This window comes from Rattus norvegicus, chromosome 4 (assembly GCF_036323735.1).
Source record: "Rattus norvegicus strain BN/NHsdMcwi chromosome 4, GRCr8, whole genome shotgun sequence".
Classification (NCBI taxonomy): Eukaryota; Metazoa; Chordata; class Mammalia; order Rodentia; family Muridae; genus Rattus; species Rattus norvegicus.
Window position 1 is genome coordinate 13,691,905 of NC_086022.1, and position 19,610 is coordinate 13,711,514.

The 19,610-nt window shown below is 43.7% G+C and overlaps 1 protein-coding gene across 4 annotated transcripts in view; it reads left to right on the top strand.

Moving 5' to 3' along the window:
- The window catches only part of Reln (reelin), a 426,762-nt gene that overhangs the window by 63,465 nt on the left and 343,687 nt on the right, over positions 1-19,610 (top strand). For all 4 annotated transcript variants that reach the window (XM_039107060.2, XM_006235873.4, XM_039107062.2 and 1 more), the window contains exon 2: positions 745-855. In XM_039107060.2, coding sequence (XP_038962988.1) covers positions 745-855 — 111 coding nt within the window. The remainder of the gene's footprint in view (positions 1-744; positions 856-19,610) is intronic.

Below are 19,610 nucleotides of genomic sequence, written 5' to 3' on the forward strand. Positions count from 1 at the left end.
TCTAAAGGGCGCCATCTGGGTCTTATCAAAGCTAGGCAAAGCAGCACCGCCATAGCAAGCAGCTGGTCTTAGGGTGGGGACTGAGTGACACACACATCGATTTAATCCAGGCTTCTTCAGAGGAAACAGGTAGACCCCTCTTGCAGACTTCCTTCTGGAACACAAGGTACACAGTGGTCTCCTTTCTCCTTCCCAAGAGGAGCAGGGGACTGTGCCTGCAGAAAAGCGTGAAGTGCAGTCCCACGACAGACATCACAGGGCGTTTCTCTGCTCTTCCTCCAGCCAACTTGAGATGGTTTCCCACAGTATGGAATAATGGTTTTTAAAAGTGTTTTATCATGGTGCCAGAAACTCTAGTCATGCTTTGAGGGCCTCCAGGGGTGGGGGTGGAGATGTGCGGAGCAGTCTATCCAATGGTGCATTATTTTCCAATTTTTAATGTAGCTTGGAAATATATGAATAGATGCAAACGAGGTGGGACTATGCACTAAATTTAGTGCCGGAAGTTATTAAATTGTAAGCATTGAAGTCCTGAGATTGTTGTTTTCTCTGCAATTGTGTGTGTGGGGGTGTGTGTGTGGGGGTGTGTGTGCGCGCGTGCGTGCACGCGTATACATACATTTACACTATAGACAGGGCAGAAATAACTGGTTAATTGGTTAATGATTACACCTAATGCTCCAGGGTGTACCTGTTCACTCTTGCTGTATTAGCTGAAGCTTCTTTTCTCCTCCTGTGTTTCAGTTACAATTTCAACAAGCACCTTCTTCGATGGCTTGCTGGTGACGGGACTGTACACCTCGACAAGCATCCAGTCTTCTCAGAGCATTGGAGGATCCAGTGCCTTTGGATTTGGTAAGCTATCCTGTTATGGTTGTGCTTGAAGTCAGGTGAATTGAACTACTGTGTAAATGCTCAGTGAACCATGGTCTTAGTAGACAATGCCCTCCCTCCCTCCCTCTCTCCCCTGTTTAGCATGCATGGCTTCTTGGCCTGTATTTATTACATTGTTCCACTCTCTCCTCCTCCAGTGCCCCCCTTGTGCCCTCCGCTGTCCTGAGACCCCTCCTCCATTTATTCTCCCTTTGCCTCCCAACATGTATGTTCCATGACTGTCCAGTCTCCTGCCCCTGTCACTGCTTTCTAATTTCATGGCCTATAAATAAACCCACAGTTTAAGTCTAGGTTCTGTCTGTCTGAGAAAACATAATCAGTAATATTTTGAACCTGGCTTGTTTCACTAAACATAATGCTTCTTAGTTGTGTCCTCTTTCTCAGATAGGTCAGGACCTCGCTTTACAGCTACAGAAAATCCCATTATGTATAATGTGCCATTTTTCTCATTTCACTGTTGATGGACATCTAGGCTGACTCTATTTGCTGTGTTGTGACTAGTGCAGACGTCACCATAGGTACGCATATACCTCTGCGGTGTACTGACCCAGAGTCATTCAGGTCTATACTGAGGGGAGAGTGTATGTCTGTGACTCCATGTACTGACATTCCTAGCAGCATCAAATGATGGTTACCCTTTCCCGACATCCTTTCTGTCTTTCTTCTGTCCCTCTGTCTGTTTACTGCCATAGTTATACCGAGTCCCGTGGGGATTGTGTAAACTTCTGAGCCTTTCACTTGGTTTGATAGAATTGTCTTTGACATCTGTGCATCATTACATTTTCCCAAATAGCTATTCCAGTCTGGAGGTGACAGAAAAGTCCCACAGTATTTAACAAGGAAGCATTGCACAGAGAGAAGCCCATCGGTAGTTGTTAAAATAATTTAATTCTATGGGTAGTTATAAAAGCATGCCACTTAATAGTTAAATTACTCAAGTACACTGTTTTCCCTTAAACCAGAGACCTAGCAGACTACTTCTGTGGAGAGGCAGAAGGCTACATGAGGGTCACTAATCCCCGAGGATTCCCAATTTGGAAATCTCTGTGTTACCCATATGCTGCAGTCACATCAACATGGGATTAAATAGAGTATTCGGAATCAAAATTGCAAATTTAATATCTGTTTATGTAAGACCCAAAATCATTGGTCTTATACTAAAATCATAAAACTATGAAGTGCATCCTTTGCCGGGGGTGGGGGTGGGGGTTGGGCAGGGATAGAATTGCATTATTGAAAGCCACCTGTGCGCCTCTTATTAATTACGTAAGTATTTCCCTCTGCAGAAGCCAGTGTCCGGAGCACCAGGCCTAAGCTCTATCACTACTCTCTTTGCCAAAGAGAAGGTCCTTGGACTTGGGGTTTAAAGGAACCCAGAAGGCCCCCTACTGTCATGCTGGGTGTGATATTGGGAATGTGTTCAATAGAAAAGATCCCAGGCAAAATTTTAATCTGCTGACATCTACTGCTTTAAAAGTTGATTATTTGAGAATCTCACGTTATGCATCCAGATCAAGTTCACCTTCTAGTCCTCCCAAGTCCACTCCCTACTGTGTATTCTCTCTCCCCCCCAAACCCCCACAAGTTTAATTTGTGTTGATTGTGTACTTACTGGGGCATGGTCAAACTCAAGTGGCCAGCCCCCAAGGGAAAGCAAGTCTTTCTTCACCTGCACTCCCACCAGAAGCCCTCAGCAGTGGAGAGCAGGCCAGCTTGTCCACACCCATGCTACCACAGGTGCTGCTGTGCAGCTGTTGGTGAAGGAGGGCCAGCTCTTCTGTGCCCACAGACATCAACATACCTTCAGTGGACACCACAGACTACGTGGCAACATGGGCCACAGAAATCAACATGGCCCTTTGGCTATATCAGGACCATCAACCCACTCATGGCCCTCAGAGGTTACACAGGCCATCGTCTCCAATGTGGCCTCAGGAGTTTAGACATGCCCCTCCTATCCAGATGGCTCCCTGAGACAGCAAACCTGAGGGCATCTCCGAGGCATCGGGCAGTGGCACAAAATGCATACATCTGCATGGATCTCAGGGTTCCTCGTGACCTGGGGCAGCAGCATGGACCAAAGTTACCAAGATGGTCTCCGGTGGCATCACAGACCACAGTGGTCCCTTCAGGGAGGTTCGATCCAGAAGATGAACCTTTCCTCATCTGGCCCCTCATGGCTGCACAGTGTAAAGGCCATGGTGTGGTTGGTGTCTTCAGAGTGTGCGTGTGCATGAGCTCCAGGCAGCTTCACCGATACTGTGCTCTGTTTTCCTGCTTTCCCCATCTCCCCATCATGCATTCATTCATTGCAATTGTGCCTGCAGCTTGCACTGTGGCCTGTTTAGCTTCTGCTCCCAATGTGAAGGCCGACAACCTCTGATACCTACCTCTAAGGCAGTCCTTGGGCAGGAATCCTCTTCTTAAGTATAAATAGTCCACTTACTTACCCCCACTCTTTTTGTGCTTCGCAGAGATGAAGGGTCTACTTATAATTGTATCTATAATTTGTGCATGAGTGCTACCATTTTATTACAGCAGAACTCATAATCGTGGCTGCCAAATCCAGCTGATAAAAAGTTAAGACATCTCCAGTTCAGTGTGAATTGCAGAATAATATTTGCTCTAAGTGTGCAGTGTTCACATTCAGGTTCTAGCCTAGTACAGCCAGTTTTAAAAGCTGTGGAGTTACAGTTTATAACTTTTAAAGCTCCTTAGATGACACTTCTTAAATTTTAAATTACTTAATTGAAAAATGTTTTTGTAGTCGCAGTTAGCTTTCTTAGTTACTTTTCCCCTCGCTGTGATAAGAAACAAGGAAGCGTTTCTTTGGGGTTATGACTGGAGGCTCTGCCCACCATGTTGGAAGTCCTGGTGCAGGAGCCTAAGGTCTCCAGAGCTTGAATCAGTAGTCAGGAAGCAGGCAAGGACACGTGCCGTTCTCAGCATGCATTCTCTGTCAAGTGTCATCCAAGACCCAACACCACGAGATGATGTGCTCTGTCCAAGACCCAATCCCACGGGATGATGCAGCCTACTCTTAGGGTGGCCCCTCTACCTCAGTTTACCTAATCAGGAGAGTACCTCACAAGCATGCCTAGAAGAATCTCTTCCATGTGATGCCAGGTTCCATCAAGTTGACAGTATTAAACCTCAACGTCACCCAGGTTGTTCTTGACTCCTGGCTGTGCTCCTATCTTAGCATCCCAAGCACTGGGCGTACAGTGTGAGTGGCCAGGCTGGAATGAAACACTGCTGGACTGTCTACACACACCACACACACACACACACACACACACACACGCACTTACATATACCATATGTGTATGTTATATGAATGTGTGTGCATATTACACACACATACACATATAATACAGAACACATCTGCATAGTTCTAGGATTACTCCAGATGGGGTGAAACAGAAACTGGGGTACGGGTGAAGCAGGGGGACCTAGAAGTCATTTTTCAAAAACCAATGCCCCGGGTGATTTTAATGACGATTTCTACTAATGAGTGGGTAGACAGTGGTCAGGTGACCATACATAAACGTAAGAGCAAGCAGAGGAAATTTATGAAATGTGAAATTTAAGAGAATTTCCGTTTTGGAGTAGCTAAATGATTATGGCGGGACGAGGCTGAAGTAATGTGGTATTTATTCTTTGATGCAGAACAAAAGAGCAAGAAATGATACTGACTGCATAATCTGTCATTGGTCTCTGACTGTTTTGATGGAATGATAAATGTGGTTTGCTCCGCATTTCCAGCGGATCCCAGGATTAGCCTGGGATATGTTTAACCAGCTGTGACAAACAAGGCACAGCAAAGAGCCGACTTTAAAGAGATATCCAGGCAGTCTTTTCCCTGCTTAGAGTTAATTTTAACTGTATTAATTACACCAAAGTTCCAGCTACGCTCTTGAATATCAAATGCACATCAGAACAGCCCAAATTAGGCCATAATTACTCTTCAGATACTGTTGTAGAAACATAATTCTACTAACACAACTGCAGCCTTTTATGCGAAACCAGAATTCTTTAAATAAAATGCATGCCTCACTGACCAAAAATAGACAAATGCCTAATAGCCAGAAATACATTAAAACAATAGCTACACGGAGACAGCAGTAGCACCGTGGTGCCTGGTTTGAAATGTCTTGAAATGCCTCCTCTTGCTTGTCAGCCGAAGAAAACACACTGCCCTGGGGAAGCGTGATGCTTAATTATGGATCTCTCTTTGTGTATCCCAGAAAAAAAAATAAGAAAAGCACCTCCCTCTTGTCTTTGGCTTTGAATTCCAGCACAATCATGTAAATCTTCAAGGCTTATTGTAGTTGCTCAATGAAGGGATGTTTGAATATCCTTTCATATAAAATTGTTCCTGTGCCAGAGCCAAAATTCATTTCACTCAATATTTAATATCCTGGCTCTAAAAGCTAAAGATTTTTACTCAATTTTTGATATTCTGGCTCTAGGATCTGAGAACGAGGCTGGCACATCTGAGGCGTAGCGACCGCACTTGTAGCTAAGCCTCTGTAAACTCCCGCTGCTCAACCAACACCTCTGACATGGTGGCAGTTGTCGCATTACATGTTTAGAGTTCCTGGTATCTTTCATTACTCTCTGGTTCTGGGGGGGTGGGTACTAATTAGGCATCTAATCATTTAAGTTATAAAACTTTTAAAATGCTAAGATTTGATTAAATCCAAGGTTGGGGGTTGGGGACTCTAGTGAACAGATCTTGAAGTGTGTGCTTAGCTTTTTTCTCTCTTAAGAATTCTTTGAATCATTTTAATGGATATTAATTAATGATCATAAATTAGCTCCAATACTACATTTAAAATATTAGCATTGGCAAGGCCCAGGCATGCCAGGAGGCACTGAAACATCACAGGGTGCCCCAGCCCAAGCCAGGCCAGGTGCTTCAGGAAGCAAAGCAAGTCAGTGGTGGGTAAGGGAGAAGGAAGTGAACAGATAGGTGGTGGAGAGAGGAAGGAGGAAGAGAAGCCGAGTGGTTTGTGTGGTATGAAGGGAGGTAGAACAGGAGGTGCTAAGGCTGTTGTTCTTCCTCTGTGCGAAATGGTGAATTACACTGTCCATCAATAGAGCCAGTAACAAACACAAGTGCTTGTCCCATGCCTTCTCCCTGTGAGACAACCCGACCACTGCATGAGTCGCTGTGCCTCCCAAAGCTGCATCCTCACCCAGGAAGGAGAGCGGGACCTGCAGCGTGGAGACCACAGCCCTGACAATGCCCTGCTGTGTTTGCTTCCCGCCACTGGCCCATCTGCTCATCTCTCTAGTTGGTTGTGGTTCAACCATGAGACGGGATGACTCCATGTTGAATTATAGTTTTTCTGTGCTTTGTTTAACTTTGGCCAGGGATTTATTTCCTTTGGAGTCTTTGGGTTGGACAAACTTTTAACCGTCCAACTTTCAGAAGAAGATGTCACTGCTGGCACAGCGCGCGTAGTCACAGCTGTGATAAGCAAGTGAGAGACAGAGAGATGAGAGAGATGGAGAAGTGGGATGGCCTGTGCACTCTGAAGAGAGGCAGAAGTGGAGGTGAGAGGTCATGAGGAATGGCCTGGTGTGAGTAGTCTGGGTCACTTGAGTCCACGGAGAAGTCCCAGCCCATGCTGCTGCACAGGGCACTGTCTGGGTCCATGGTCCTGCAGCAACAGGGTTCTGTGTCATTGTCTGGTACCTGTTGCCCATCACCAAAGGACATGTGGATGGCCATGTGTCTGAGGGCTGAGCAGAACTGGCTCCATTCCTTACCAGCAGTGGCACTCAGGTGAGCTGGCCCCGCCCCTCTCTAGGGACATGCAGAATAGTCTGCCCCTTGCAGGCTACCACATCAGGAGTGCTGGCCCTGCCCCTTGCCTGTGCAAAGTGGGAGTGTGGCCCCTTGCCTGTGCAAAGTAGGAGTGTGGCCTTGGTTGCACAAGTAGAGAAGAGCTGGCAGGCAGACCAACTACGCTACCATCCAGGTCTAGATGCAGGGCTTTGAGTTGGCCCACCCCAATATCTACCTCATCTGTGAATTTCTGGAGCCTCTGAAGGGGCCAGTCCTGCAAAATTAAAGCTGCAGGATCTCCATGACACAGGGTAACAATAGGAAATCTTCAAGGCGTTCCCATGGGGATCTAGTATTGACAGTGTAGCAAAAGCCCAGAGGCCTTGAACCAGACCAGTGACTCATTGCAACGAACATTTCTGTGTGAAGCTGTTTGAACAACAGGGTGTACTGTGTGACACATTGTGACATACTACAGCTTCCACGATGAGATGATTTTTTTTTGGTTTTGTTTTCTTTAGGGGGGAGGTTGTAAGGATGCAGGGTAAATATGGAGGAACAAGGAAGTGATTAAGATTAGTGTGCATGATGTGAAACTCACAAAGAATCAATTAAAAATGTTAAAATATTAGGTTAAAAGTTCTTAGCTTCAGCCAGGCACTGGTGGTACATGCCTTTAATTTCAGCCCTCAGGAGGCAGAGGCAGGTGGATCACTGAGTTTAAGGGCCCCCTGATATACACAGTGAGTTCCAGGATGACCAGGGTTATACAGAGACCCTGTCTTAAAAAGAAAAAAAACCAAAGTTTTTAACTTCATTGTTTGACCTTTCAAAAAATATGACTTGACACTAAGTTATATCTACAAAACAAAACATCTGTTTTAAGACAGGCTTTGGTTCATTGGTCTCTGGTTCATATAAATAATGTGCTTTATCAGTGGATTTAGATTTAATGGCAAGGTTCATTGCCACAATGCAAATTTTGTTACTATTAAGGACAGAAGTGTCTGTTAAGTTAACTTCTGATTTTGCTTCATGAGCAGACAAAGAACTCTGTTACAACTTAGCCAATGTTCACTTGGAAGCCTTCTTCCACCAACCATTAGATAAAATCAGTCAGTCTGACCTGCTTTGTCTAAAGGGCCTGTGAACCATACACCTTCTGGATACAGACAGACATAATTAGGTTCTATTATTTATCTATAAAAACAAAAGAGCCACTAGTGATTTTATTAGGTAAGGTCCTGTGTGGTGGGCATATTCGTTTGCTAGCCAAAACTAAGGTAATAATTTACTCAGAAAGATTTGGTTAAGTTTATTTTGTCGGTATTATTATAAAGTGATACAAAATAAATGTAAGTATCATTGTGTGGTTCAAAGGCATGACCTTTGATTGGGTACAGTAAATCATCTGTAATTAACAAGAAAACTCTAGGTTAATTAAATAAATTAGTCAGCGGGACAAGGAACAGCACCGACAAGAATTGCACCAAAATTAATTTTCTCTGCTTGCTGGGTATTAATTGAAGTCTAGCTTTATTCATTACAGTTGGGTATAGCAGGGCCCATTCCCATCATCAAGGCAATAATACCTGGTTAGTATTTGACACATCAAAGGAATTCAGAGATTTCCCCAACTCCTACATAACTTGAAAATCATTTACTATAGGGTGGATATGATCAATTTACAGTGGAATAATTCACCAACACATTGCCAGTACAAGTGGGTAAGGGCATAAGACTGAACTGAGCTGGATGAGTTGAGAAGAACTGTTTCCTGAGGCAGCTTATTACATGACCTCTGGTGTTGGCAACTCAGCTGCCCTACTGCTTTTTGCTGTTTGTTTGTTTGTTGGTCTGTTTGCGAACTGAGGTGGCATGTTCACCCTCCACAAATCCTGGTCTTTGCATTTGAACAAGTAGAATCACAGAGTGTCCCATTTTTCAAAACCTACTTAAATACACAAATGCTTTAATACCTCCCTTATGACCTACTGACCAAAGACAGGGGAGAAGGATGGCCAGTGGGACAAGGGGAACATGAACCTGTTTAGAAGTAGTCATTTGGGGCCATTCCAGTCTTCATTGTCAGCGGTTCAGTCCACTAGCAAAACACCAAACAAGAATTGCTCCATCCACCCGGAAGAAATCACAAGGCTCCACCAGTCAATCTGCATGAGTTCACTGAGGTGGCGAGAAGCAGCCAGAACACTGCCAGAAGTTCTTTGGAGTATTTCTCTCTGTAAAGTCATGACAAGCAATGATCAGTGAAGAAAGTAAGGCAAGCCAATGCCACATTGCCATCGTCAGCGAAGGTGAACCAATGCCCGGGCATTGCGTCCACTGTCTGGTGGGTTACGCTTCTTCTAACAGCCCATGTTTTCTCAAAGCTTCTGCTCCAGTAAAACACAGCTTTCATCAGACAGCTTCCAGAAAAACACCACATGTCTGTTCTCAGCAAAACATCCTCTCACATGTCTACTTCAGCAAAAACATCCTCTCGTGTGTCTGCTTCAGCAAAACATCCTCCTATCATAAGACAGCTTTCAGAAAAATATCACATGATACAACTGAGTCTCCAATGAAACCAGAAATTCTCACTTTAGGCTCATAATTCATACAGTCATTGTGCAGATTAAACGAGACCATCCATTCAGTAGCCTAGTATACATTCTACGCTCAAAGTAGGCACTACTTTTTCATTTTTATTAGTTATTTTATTCATTTACATTTCAAATCTTATACACCCCTTCCCAGTTTCCCCTCCACAAGTCCCCTATTCCCTCTCTCCACTGCCTCTCTGAGGGCATTTCCCCACCCGGCCACCCACTCCTGCCTCAGTGACCTAGCATTCCCCTGCTCTGGGTCATTTAGCCTCCACAAGACCAAGGAGCTCCCCTCCCAGTGATGCCCACTAAGGCAATCTCTGCTACATATCCAGCTGGAGCCATGGGTCTCCAACCAAGAGTGTACTCTTTGGTTGGTGGTTTAGTCTCTGGGAGCTTTGGGGGGGTTCAGGTTGGTTGATATTGTTGTTCTTCCTGTGTGGTTGCAAACCCATTCAGCTCCTATATTCCTTGCCCTAACTTTTCCATTGGAGCTGAGCTTTATAAGTTGTCCTCTGAGTACAATATGCACAGTAGTATATGCTTGCCCCAAATAAATACATACATACATATATACATACATAATTACATATATATTATGTATGTAATTACATATTATGTATGTATGTAAGTAAAAATGAAAACCAGAATTCACATTCATAAATCCACATAAAATGATACAGGTATCATTTTAAAAGTACACGTTTTTATTGCCTTCCAGTGTCTCTTACAAGATTTTGCAGTTGATATCGCTGTCCAGATTCCTCCATAATAATCCCAAAGCAAAAAAAAACGAATCCACAGTTAGTCACTCTCCAGTTCATTTAATAGGAGTGAAAATGTTAGGACGTCCTATGCAAGTAAGAAGTGATTTGTTAAAATCCCAAGGACAAACTAAACGCAGTCCCTTCTCCAGTTTACAAGTTCAAGCAAAGGAGGGTGACGGACATAACATGTTCAGAGGCACTCCCTGCGGGTGCACAGGTCAAAGCAGATGATAGCATCTCCAAAAGGTTCTCAGGTGACGTAGGCTTTGTGTGTGTCATACGGTAACCGCCTGCTTGCTGCACAGGGCCTTAACTTGTCCCCAGGCAGGCAGGCTTGACTTCCGATGATGTAGTCACTACCTCCTTTTGCTCTTCAGCTGGAGGTTACCATCTTTCTGGTTACTTCCAGTGCCTCCTCGCCCTCTGCCATGGTCCTCGATGACCTGGGGCTTGAGGAACCCGAGAGGAAGCCATAATGTTTCTGCGGATCCATCTGCCTTGACAGATGCAGACACCTTCCCAACCTTCCTCTGGAGCAGTAACAGTAGGGCCAGCTAACGGTCAGCTTGCTTACTTCCTTCTGCTGTAAAACCAGGGAGGAGAAGAGTGGGCAGGAGCAGGAGCCTGCTGCTGGAAATAACCCTACAACATAAGCAGAATCTGAAATGATATTTATCTAAGTGCTATTTAAGGGTTTATGAATTAACCATAATAGATGAATCAAAATAGTCACTTCCAGTAGTCGAGCTGAGGAAGAAGAAGGATTAATAAGTTGATGAATATCTGGACCATGAATCCCTCCTAGACCACTGGATGAGCCATCAATAAAATAAGCATGTCTCTGTGGGATGGCAGAAGATTGAGTAATTTTTGTAATAACAAATTTAGCTCATATGAAAAAAAATCCCGTAGCTTACCAGCTGGATAATGATTTTCTATCCTTCCATGGTAGTCTGCAAATGAAATTTGCAAATCCGTAGAGTTCTATAATATCTTTAAAAACTGATAGTTAAGGGTGGATAATGCGGCAAAGATCAAACTCATACATTGTTGACATTGGGTCCCCCCGACTTACTAATTGAGCTAGAAGAGAAAGGAGAGCAGTTAGTATTTTCTGACCATTAGGGTGTAAATAAGCCCATTACAGAGGTTTGCCTCCTTGTGAGCTCTAGTGCCTGTAGGAGACAGTAAGGAAATAAGTCTAAAGACAGCGAAGGATCCACTTGGTACACAAAGGCCTCCTTTAGTCTAGATTCAAATAATTGCAGCGTTTTGGGGGTTGGGGGCTGTTATTTTGGTTTGAATTTTCAAGCAGGGTTTCTCTGTGTATTCCTGGTTCTCCTGAGACCCACTCTGTAGCTCAAGCTGGTGCTGCACTCAGAGATCCACCCGCCTCTGCTTCTCAAGTGCTGTGTTTAAAGGCATGCGACATCATCCCCTAGCAATAATTCTTCAGTTGCCTTTCAAGATGATGATATGCTGCGACTGCCCAATGCTGCCTTTCCTTCAGAGTTTTAAATAAACTGGTCAGTGCATAATTACAGCTCCCTCACCCCGTGTTTCAGGATCACGTCCAGGTATCTAGGGTTATGTATCTAGAGCAGACTCCAGTAAGGGAGTTGAGGGAGTTGTCACGGACATAGTTGTTAGTGTGTTTACTTGATTTTGCCTGAATGAGAGAAATCAATTAATCAGTCTCTGTCTCTGTCTCTCTCTCTCTTCTCTCTTCTCTCTCTCTCTCCTCTCTTCTCTCTCTTCTCTCTCTTCTCTCTCTCTCTCTGTCTATCTGTCTCTCTACTCTCTTCTCTCTCTTCTCTCTCTCTCTGTGTCTATCTCTCTCCTCTCTCTCTCTCTCTCTCTCTCTCTCTCTCTCTCTCTCTCTTCCTTCTTTCACCATTTTTAAGGTTTGGTCATCCATTCATTGAAGAAACTAGCCACCCCTTCCTCATGGTAATATCGTCCTTATCTTAATTAATTATTTTGCTAACAGTGCAATTAATGCACAAGTAACCCAAACTTGAACAAGGGATCTTTCCCCTTGTTTATCTGCTTTTCAGTGTTCCTTCGGACTGCCTCATCCTTCATCTAAAGTTCCTTCTCCTGGAAACCAGGGATTTTAATTATAAACAACTTGCAAGCAATCCAATAGTTTTGATTTTGATACTGTACCCCTCCATTCTTTAAAAAAAGATGCACAAGCTGGAGCTAAGGCAAAGCCTTCCTCGCTTCCTGCCCATTCTGAGCTTTTGATGCTCTTATTCCATAGCTGATCCCTGTTCAGGCGCCATTTGTCTACTGCTCTAGTTGGCAGTTGGACCTGAAAGAATGGAGCCTACAAATGAGGTGGACTAAAGGCTCATGCAATAGCTGACTTCATTCTGAGCATCGGACAACTTATACTCTGAGGGTTGAGAACAGTCACATGGATAATGTGTATAGGCACAAGGGCAAGCCACGGGTAGCATGAACATGTCTTCCACAGGGACATATCAATATTTGAATCTGTTACATGGGGGGAGCATGAAAACACATTCCATGTTTTGTGATTCTGCGTTTTGAGGAGACTGAGGTCACAAGACTCTTGCCTCGTTTTCTTGACATTTTCTCAGGTGCCCTCAGAGTTCTCAGACAAGACTCCATTCTTGGGTCGTGCTCCAACAGTAAATGACTTAAAATACTCTTGGATGGATTTGGCTGCTTCTTTACTAGCAGTTGTACCTAAGAAAAGCAGAGGATTTTATAATGCTATTAATTCCTTCAAATAAGTTCAGACTGTCTTTGAAATAAATATGGGTGAGTGTGAAAGCCAAACCTTGGCACCAAGGAGGGAATATTTCTGGATGCCATGCTAGAATTTGAAAACTGGGGAGTGCAATAAGGTCACCTCAGCCAATGAGTGTCTGCCTCCTCCCCTGTCACTGGCTTTGCAGTTCCTCTCCAGCCCTCTGGTGCTCATTTTTCCATTTGGCTTAACAGAATAAAAGTGTGGGCGAATGCACAGGCAAATTACTGTTTTCCAGACTTGGAGTGTCTGAGTGGAAAGATACTTGTTAATGTGGGAGTTACCATTTTGGAAAACAGAATAGCAGAAATTGTTGATGTCTTAGTTGAAGTTCAGATGGTGCTGCCCCGCCTACTTCTCTTCCTACATGTTTTCATACATCAGAACCATGTTGTTTGCTATTATCCAGCTAATTGTGTCATTTATGGTTCTCCTGCAGCAGTGTTTCTCTCCACACAAACTCTGGTAAATAGCAAATTAAAGGTGAAATGAATGTGGCATCCAGAAGGCATTTTGTTGCTCCTTTATCTTCTTATAAAATAGTTAGTTGCATCGTGGGGAGAATCTTTTTAATCCTGAATGACCCAATGGCATCTTTAACAGTAACAACAAAAGGAGAAAAATCTGTTCCTAGTAGACGAAGAAGTCAGCTGGGCTTTCGGTTTTCTGTCTCTGGAGAAAAGGACTGATGACCAGGTCTAGAAAAGATTGTGAGGCCGATGAAGTTGACCCCCACCCTGCCAGCCTGGCCCTGTTTCTTTCTGCCTTCTTGTCTCCTATTCAAGGACACACTGATGTTGTCATATCTTACAACAGACTTGAAAGTGATGTGTAAACAGTAGGTTCCTCTATACAATGCTTCTTGCAGACGTCAGTGTCCTGTGACATATTCATAGGTCCTTTGTGGGAAGAAGGTGATTACTACTTTTAAAAGCTTAGGGTATCGTAGATTAATAACTTAAGCAGGAATCCTTTAACATGTTTTTGTTTTGATAAATAATCTCACAAGGTAAAATGCCATGTTCTGTACCCAATTCAGTGGTTCTTGACGAAGTCATTGTTGTGTAACCATCATCCCTACTTTGAAAACATTACAGGCATTCTGGGAAGAAATCCTGTATCCCCTGACAGACAGTTCTTCAACAGCCAACCCCCACCCCCACCCCTCCCCCATCCTTGGCAACCACTAATCATCTCTGCTTCATCTGGGCAGTCCGGTAAACTCATGCAGATGTGGTGTTTCATGACTGATTGATTCATTCCCATCTTCTCAAGGTTCATCTACATTGACACTTACTTAAGTACTTCATTTTTACCTCTGACTGAATAATATATCATCCCTGGATATTTCATATTTACCTAGTCTGTTCATGCACGTTTTGATTATTGTGAATAATACTCCTGTGGACCTTCATGTACAAGCCTTTGCGGTATGAGCATATGTGTTGAATCTTATTGAGTATATGACTAGGACTGAACTTCTGGGCCATACAGTAATTCCCTGTTATTTTAAAGAGCTTTCCAGCTGTTTTCTACATCAGCTATGTCTTACTTTTTTTAAACGGTCCAGCTGTTGCCTATAGCAACCGCATCTCTTTACAGCTCCACCAGCGGTGCGTGTGTGCAAGCTGCACCTCGCCCGCATCCTTGCCAGCACTTGCTGTTTTCTGGGGTTTGGTTTGATTTGATGTTTAGTCACTGCTGTTCTCATAGCTGTGGAATGGAATTGCGCTGTGGTGGGTTTCATTTTCTTTTCCTTTGTTTTTGTACAGATAAATCATAAATTTATTTATTTATTTATTTTCTGCCCACCAGTCGTTCCCAAACAGACCTGCTCGGATCTCTTCCTGACATTGTTCCACCACAGTCACATGACAGCTCTGGCCTGTGCTTTTTGTAGTTGTTTGTTTCTGGGGCTGTACATGCCCAGGCATGTCACTCCAGTGCATTCGTTTTCTTAACGATGGGAGGTTCAGCATCTCACGTGCTTGAGGTCATGTGCATGTCTTTGGAGAAAAGTCTACTCAGGTCCACAAACCACTCTCTAATTGGTCTTTTTACTGATTTGTGCTAGCATAAACTTCTTTTATCTCTGTTTATAACACACAGAACCACTTTTTCGTGCAACATGTCAAGCACCCTTAGCACCCTTTTAAGGAGAGATACCTTGTGGTGACTTGGTTAGCTTGTAGCTAAGTGGATTGTAAGGATGACTCAGTTCTAGGTGGTTAATACTTTTCTTCTGTTTTCTGAGTTCTGAACAGTCAAGAACTGTGGCTATAATTTAAAAAACTTATTCGCCACGGAAGTGAAGAAATAGTTCAAGACTGGGCTAAAGAGGCTTTTACTCTCTTCTCCCCTTTACACAGCCAAATGAGAACCAGTGCTCGAGCAGCAGGGACACATCGAAGGCATAGACTGTAAGACAAATACCCAGCACATAAGAGTGAACAGAACACTATTCACTAACAGAACCACACCATTAAAACAGTATCAGATACAATTTTAAAACTACCATGGATGACTAAAATGACGTGCATTTCACATTGAATGTCATTGCTAGAAAACAGGTGCTTTTTGCTTTTTTTGCTGACCTGAGTATGTTGGCTTTGTTGTCTAAAAAAGAAGTATAAAGATTTCAGTTTTTAATTTGTGTATGTGTGTGTGTGTGTGTGTGTGTGTGTGTGTGTCCCCACATATGTGTAAGTGCAAACATGAGTACAGGCAACCATGGAAGTCAGAAGAAGGCCTCAGAAACCCTGGTGCTATCTGGTGTGTCTGTTGGGAACTGAACTTGGTTATTTTCAAGAGCAGTATATAGCCTAACCTACTGGGATGTCTCTTCAAAACCCACAGAAAAGCAATTTAGATCACGTAAATATGTTGTTAGGATGTTCAGGTACGATGACAAAGTTCTCTTTCCTTGGGGTATCAATTATTAATTTAATTTGAAGGAAACCTTTGATGTTTTTATTGCTTGTCAAGTCATTCTTATGAGAGGACAAATCTAAAAGCACAGTGACTGGGGGTGACTAAGCCATGGCAGTAAGTACACTGCCATGAACATTTTTTTTTAATAACAGCTGATTGAATGAGGAGATGGTTTAAAAAATAAATGAAATCAAACTGCAAACACGAGATTCCCACCTCATAGAATTAATGATGGCTGTAAAGCCCAGAAATGTTGGGTGAGACTGTTGGACAGTGCATCCATGTGTCAGATTGTACTGTACCCCATGAAGATACACAAGTGTGAGGCAGGAAAACGCCTAAGAGCGCGGAGTTCTCTTAGGACTCACGGACTCTCTCTGCGCTCATCCACCACCAAAGAGCCGGAGAAAGCTCATCGTCCGGTACAGCCAGAACTGGCGTGTGAGCTAAAACAAACTGGTTAAGCGTGCTTAGCATCATTTTTTTTATGAATAATTAAACATCAACTTAACTCACTTGTTTAAAGCAGTCCATCCTGTAGGGATGCGTGGGCTGATGGGAGTCCTCTGTCAGGTTTTTATAGTAAACAGAGCTAGGTAATAAATTCCAAATGTCAGTTTTCAAATGTCAGCCCAGTGTTCTTCAAACATGAGCGTTCTCAGTGGACCCCATGGTTGTCTCGTCCTCTTTTACTTAAGCCACACTTCAAGCTCTGACTGAACTAGAAAGAAGAATGCAATCAGACTTGTGTGATCTGAAGCAGCGGGTCTCAACCTTCCTAAGGCTGTGACCCTTCAGTACAGTTCCTCACGGTGTGGTGACCCCAACCGTAGAATTACTTCCATTGTTACTTCATCACAGTAATTTCTGCCGCTGTTATGATTTCTAATATAAACATGTGACCTGTAGGATCCTATATCCAACCCCTGTGGGGACCTCATCCCACAGGTTGAGAACTGCTCAAGTAAGGGATCTCAGACTTAAGACTTTTTATGGGTCATTTATTTACATTCCAAATGTTAAGCTCCCTCCAGGTTGCCCTCTGCAGACCCCCTATCCCACCCCCCTTCCTGCTTCTATGAGGGGGCTCCCGACTTGTGATTTTTAGTTTTCAATATTTAACAGTTTCCTTCTCCACTGTACTTTAAAACCAGCATTTTGTGTGTGTGTGTGTTTTGCAGGCATATCCTTGTTCATATGCAGTAGTTGTGCATAGGTGTCCAGTTGTGCTATATATGTCTTATGCTTCCTTTCATCAAATGAGTCTGGAACATTCTGTTAAACAGTATGCAAACACATATATGCATTTTCACCAGTTAATTCTCCGAGGCTATGTTAGAAGAGAGCAAAACTTTTAAATTAAATAAACGGATTTTGAGTATGCATGCACACAGACTCAGACCACCGGGGCACAAATTGCACACAAAAGGCCCTGGGACCCATCATGCCCTGTATACAAGGCTGATGAGACCAACTGAATGGGTGAAATAGATGCTGGGGTGAGGGGTAGTCTAGTGCATATGTGTCAGGACTCATCTAAAAAGCTGATATTTTAAATTTTTATTCATTTTTATGCATATGGGTATTTTGCCTGTTCGTGTGTCAGTGCACCACGTGAATATCCAGTGACCATGGAGGACAGAAGAGACCATTCAATCTCCTGGGACTGGAGCTACAGAGATTGTGATATGATGTCATGTTGAGACTTGAACCTGGGTCCTCTGCAAGGGAGTTAGCGAGGACTGTCAACTGATGAGCTCTTTCTTTTTGTTTTTTTAAAGTAATTTAAGATACCAAGGTTTGACTGAACCCATATCAGTTTAAAATTTTGGAATCTTGTTATGAAAAAACAAATCACACAGCGTAATTATATTTACAGCAAACAGACATGACGTGGAGTTCGTGTGCAGTGGTATGCACACATCTGATGGGTATGAGGTGTCACCGTGTAGATAAAAAGATAATGTGAATTCCTATCGGTTTATCTATTGGCAGAACATGTAGAATGTTCTCTTATGCCCCTCTCCCATTGGGTTCCCACACCTCTTCCCACAGCCGGATTCCCGGTTGCTGCTTTGATCTTGTTCTATTGAAGATTATCGTTGCTTTGGGCCTTTACATAAGTGCATTCATTCAGTATACACCTTTTTGCATATTTTACAAGTAGCCACCTGCTTCTGTGATCCGGCCATGTTGCATGTTGCAATGGGTTTGTACTCTTTTGTTGTTGGGCAGTCTTTTTGTTTGTTTTTTATTCTCATATTGCATAACAAGATGGCTCTAGTCTTTACTTGATATGCGTACGGATACTATGAGCCCCTTTATACATTTTTTGGTGGGTATTGGTTTAATTTTATTGACTCTTTTTTTTTTTTTTGGTTCTTTTTTTTCAGAGCTGGGGACCGAACCCAGGGCCTTGCGCTTCCTAGGCAAGCGCTCTACCGCTGAGCTAAATCCCCAGCCCCTTATTGACTCTTTAGTAGGCATTGCTAGACTGCTTTGTAAGAAGCCGGCAGACTTTTCCTCTGAAGCAGCTGTCTGTCCGAATCCATCTTGTCAGGATTGTGTTTGCTCTGCATTGGATTTTGTCACCGCATTCATTGTGGTCACTTGGCGGGCAGATGTTGGCATCTCATTGTTGGGAGGATTCCTTTCCTGTCAGACTGGCAGTCTACCCTCTCATCTGAGGGCACGATGACAGCCCTTCAGAGCCTGACTGGGATCCAGGGAGCTTTCTGGACTTGAATACAGAACGTGGGTGAGGGGCACTTACAGGGGCGGGGAGACCCCAAAGCTGGATGCTGCCCTCCCCGTGGCCACATAGATGCTTTCCTCAGCCCCCCACCCTGCTGCATCCCCCAGCCTGGGTCCTCTCTGTACTTGAGGCTCGTGCAGTTAGGAGCCGCTGGAATCTCAGGTGGCGTCTGATGACCTCCATCCACTCCCCCTCTGAAGGAAAGTCAGCAGCCATCAGCTGGGATCTTGTTGGACTCTGGCAAGCAGGCGTAGCTCTTGAGCGCCCTTTCAGGTGCTTCTTGGCACTTTCTGTCACATGACCACTTCCTGTGTCTTTGGGTGGGTGGAGAATTAAGAGAAAGCGCCTTTATTTTCTGTATGTCCTACACAGGCATGGTCCGACTCAGCAAGGCAAGAAAGGCTTGAGGGGCCTTTCCCACCTCCCTTCCCGGTCAGCATTCTCTGCTGGCACTCCAGGCCGTCACCATCAGAATGTTCTTTTCACACAGGTGTCTGTTTTCCCTGTCCTTCTCTTTAAAAATGACTCATAAAGCATAATGGACTTCATTGGGACATTTTCGTGTATAATTAGAGCATATTCTGTTCGTATTTGCCCCCCTCGCCGTCTTGTGCTGGTCCCCTTCTTCCTGAATAACCTTCCTCCTACTTTCATGCCCTTCAAAAGAGAAAATAAAGTTTTAGGTTTCATGTAGCAGAGGAATTGTGATGTTCTTCCCGAGACTCTTGTACTTTAAACGGTCCAAATGTCCTCATTCATCTATTTTTCCACAAATGATATAATTTAATTTTGCTTCATGGCTGCATAATATTCCAATCTTTTCATTCATTCATCCGTGACTGACACCTCATTCTACTTTTAAAAATCAGTAGTGTTTCTGACTATTGAGTCAGAAATCATCTCCTCCTCTGTAAACCGCTTTTTGTTTTGTTTTGGTGTTTGTTAAACTAGACCCCTGGGTACTGGTCTAGCATGTGCTTAGTTTGGTAGTGTAGCCTTCCATTTCTGCCTGCCTCTTCTTTGTCTCAGTAGTATCTCAAGATTTGTAGGAGTTTCAATATTTTATAAATTCTAACCT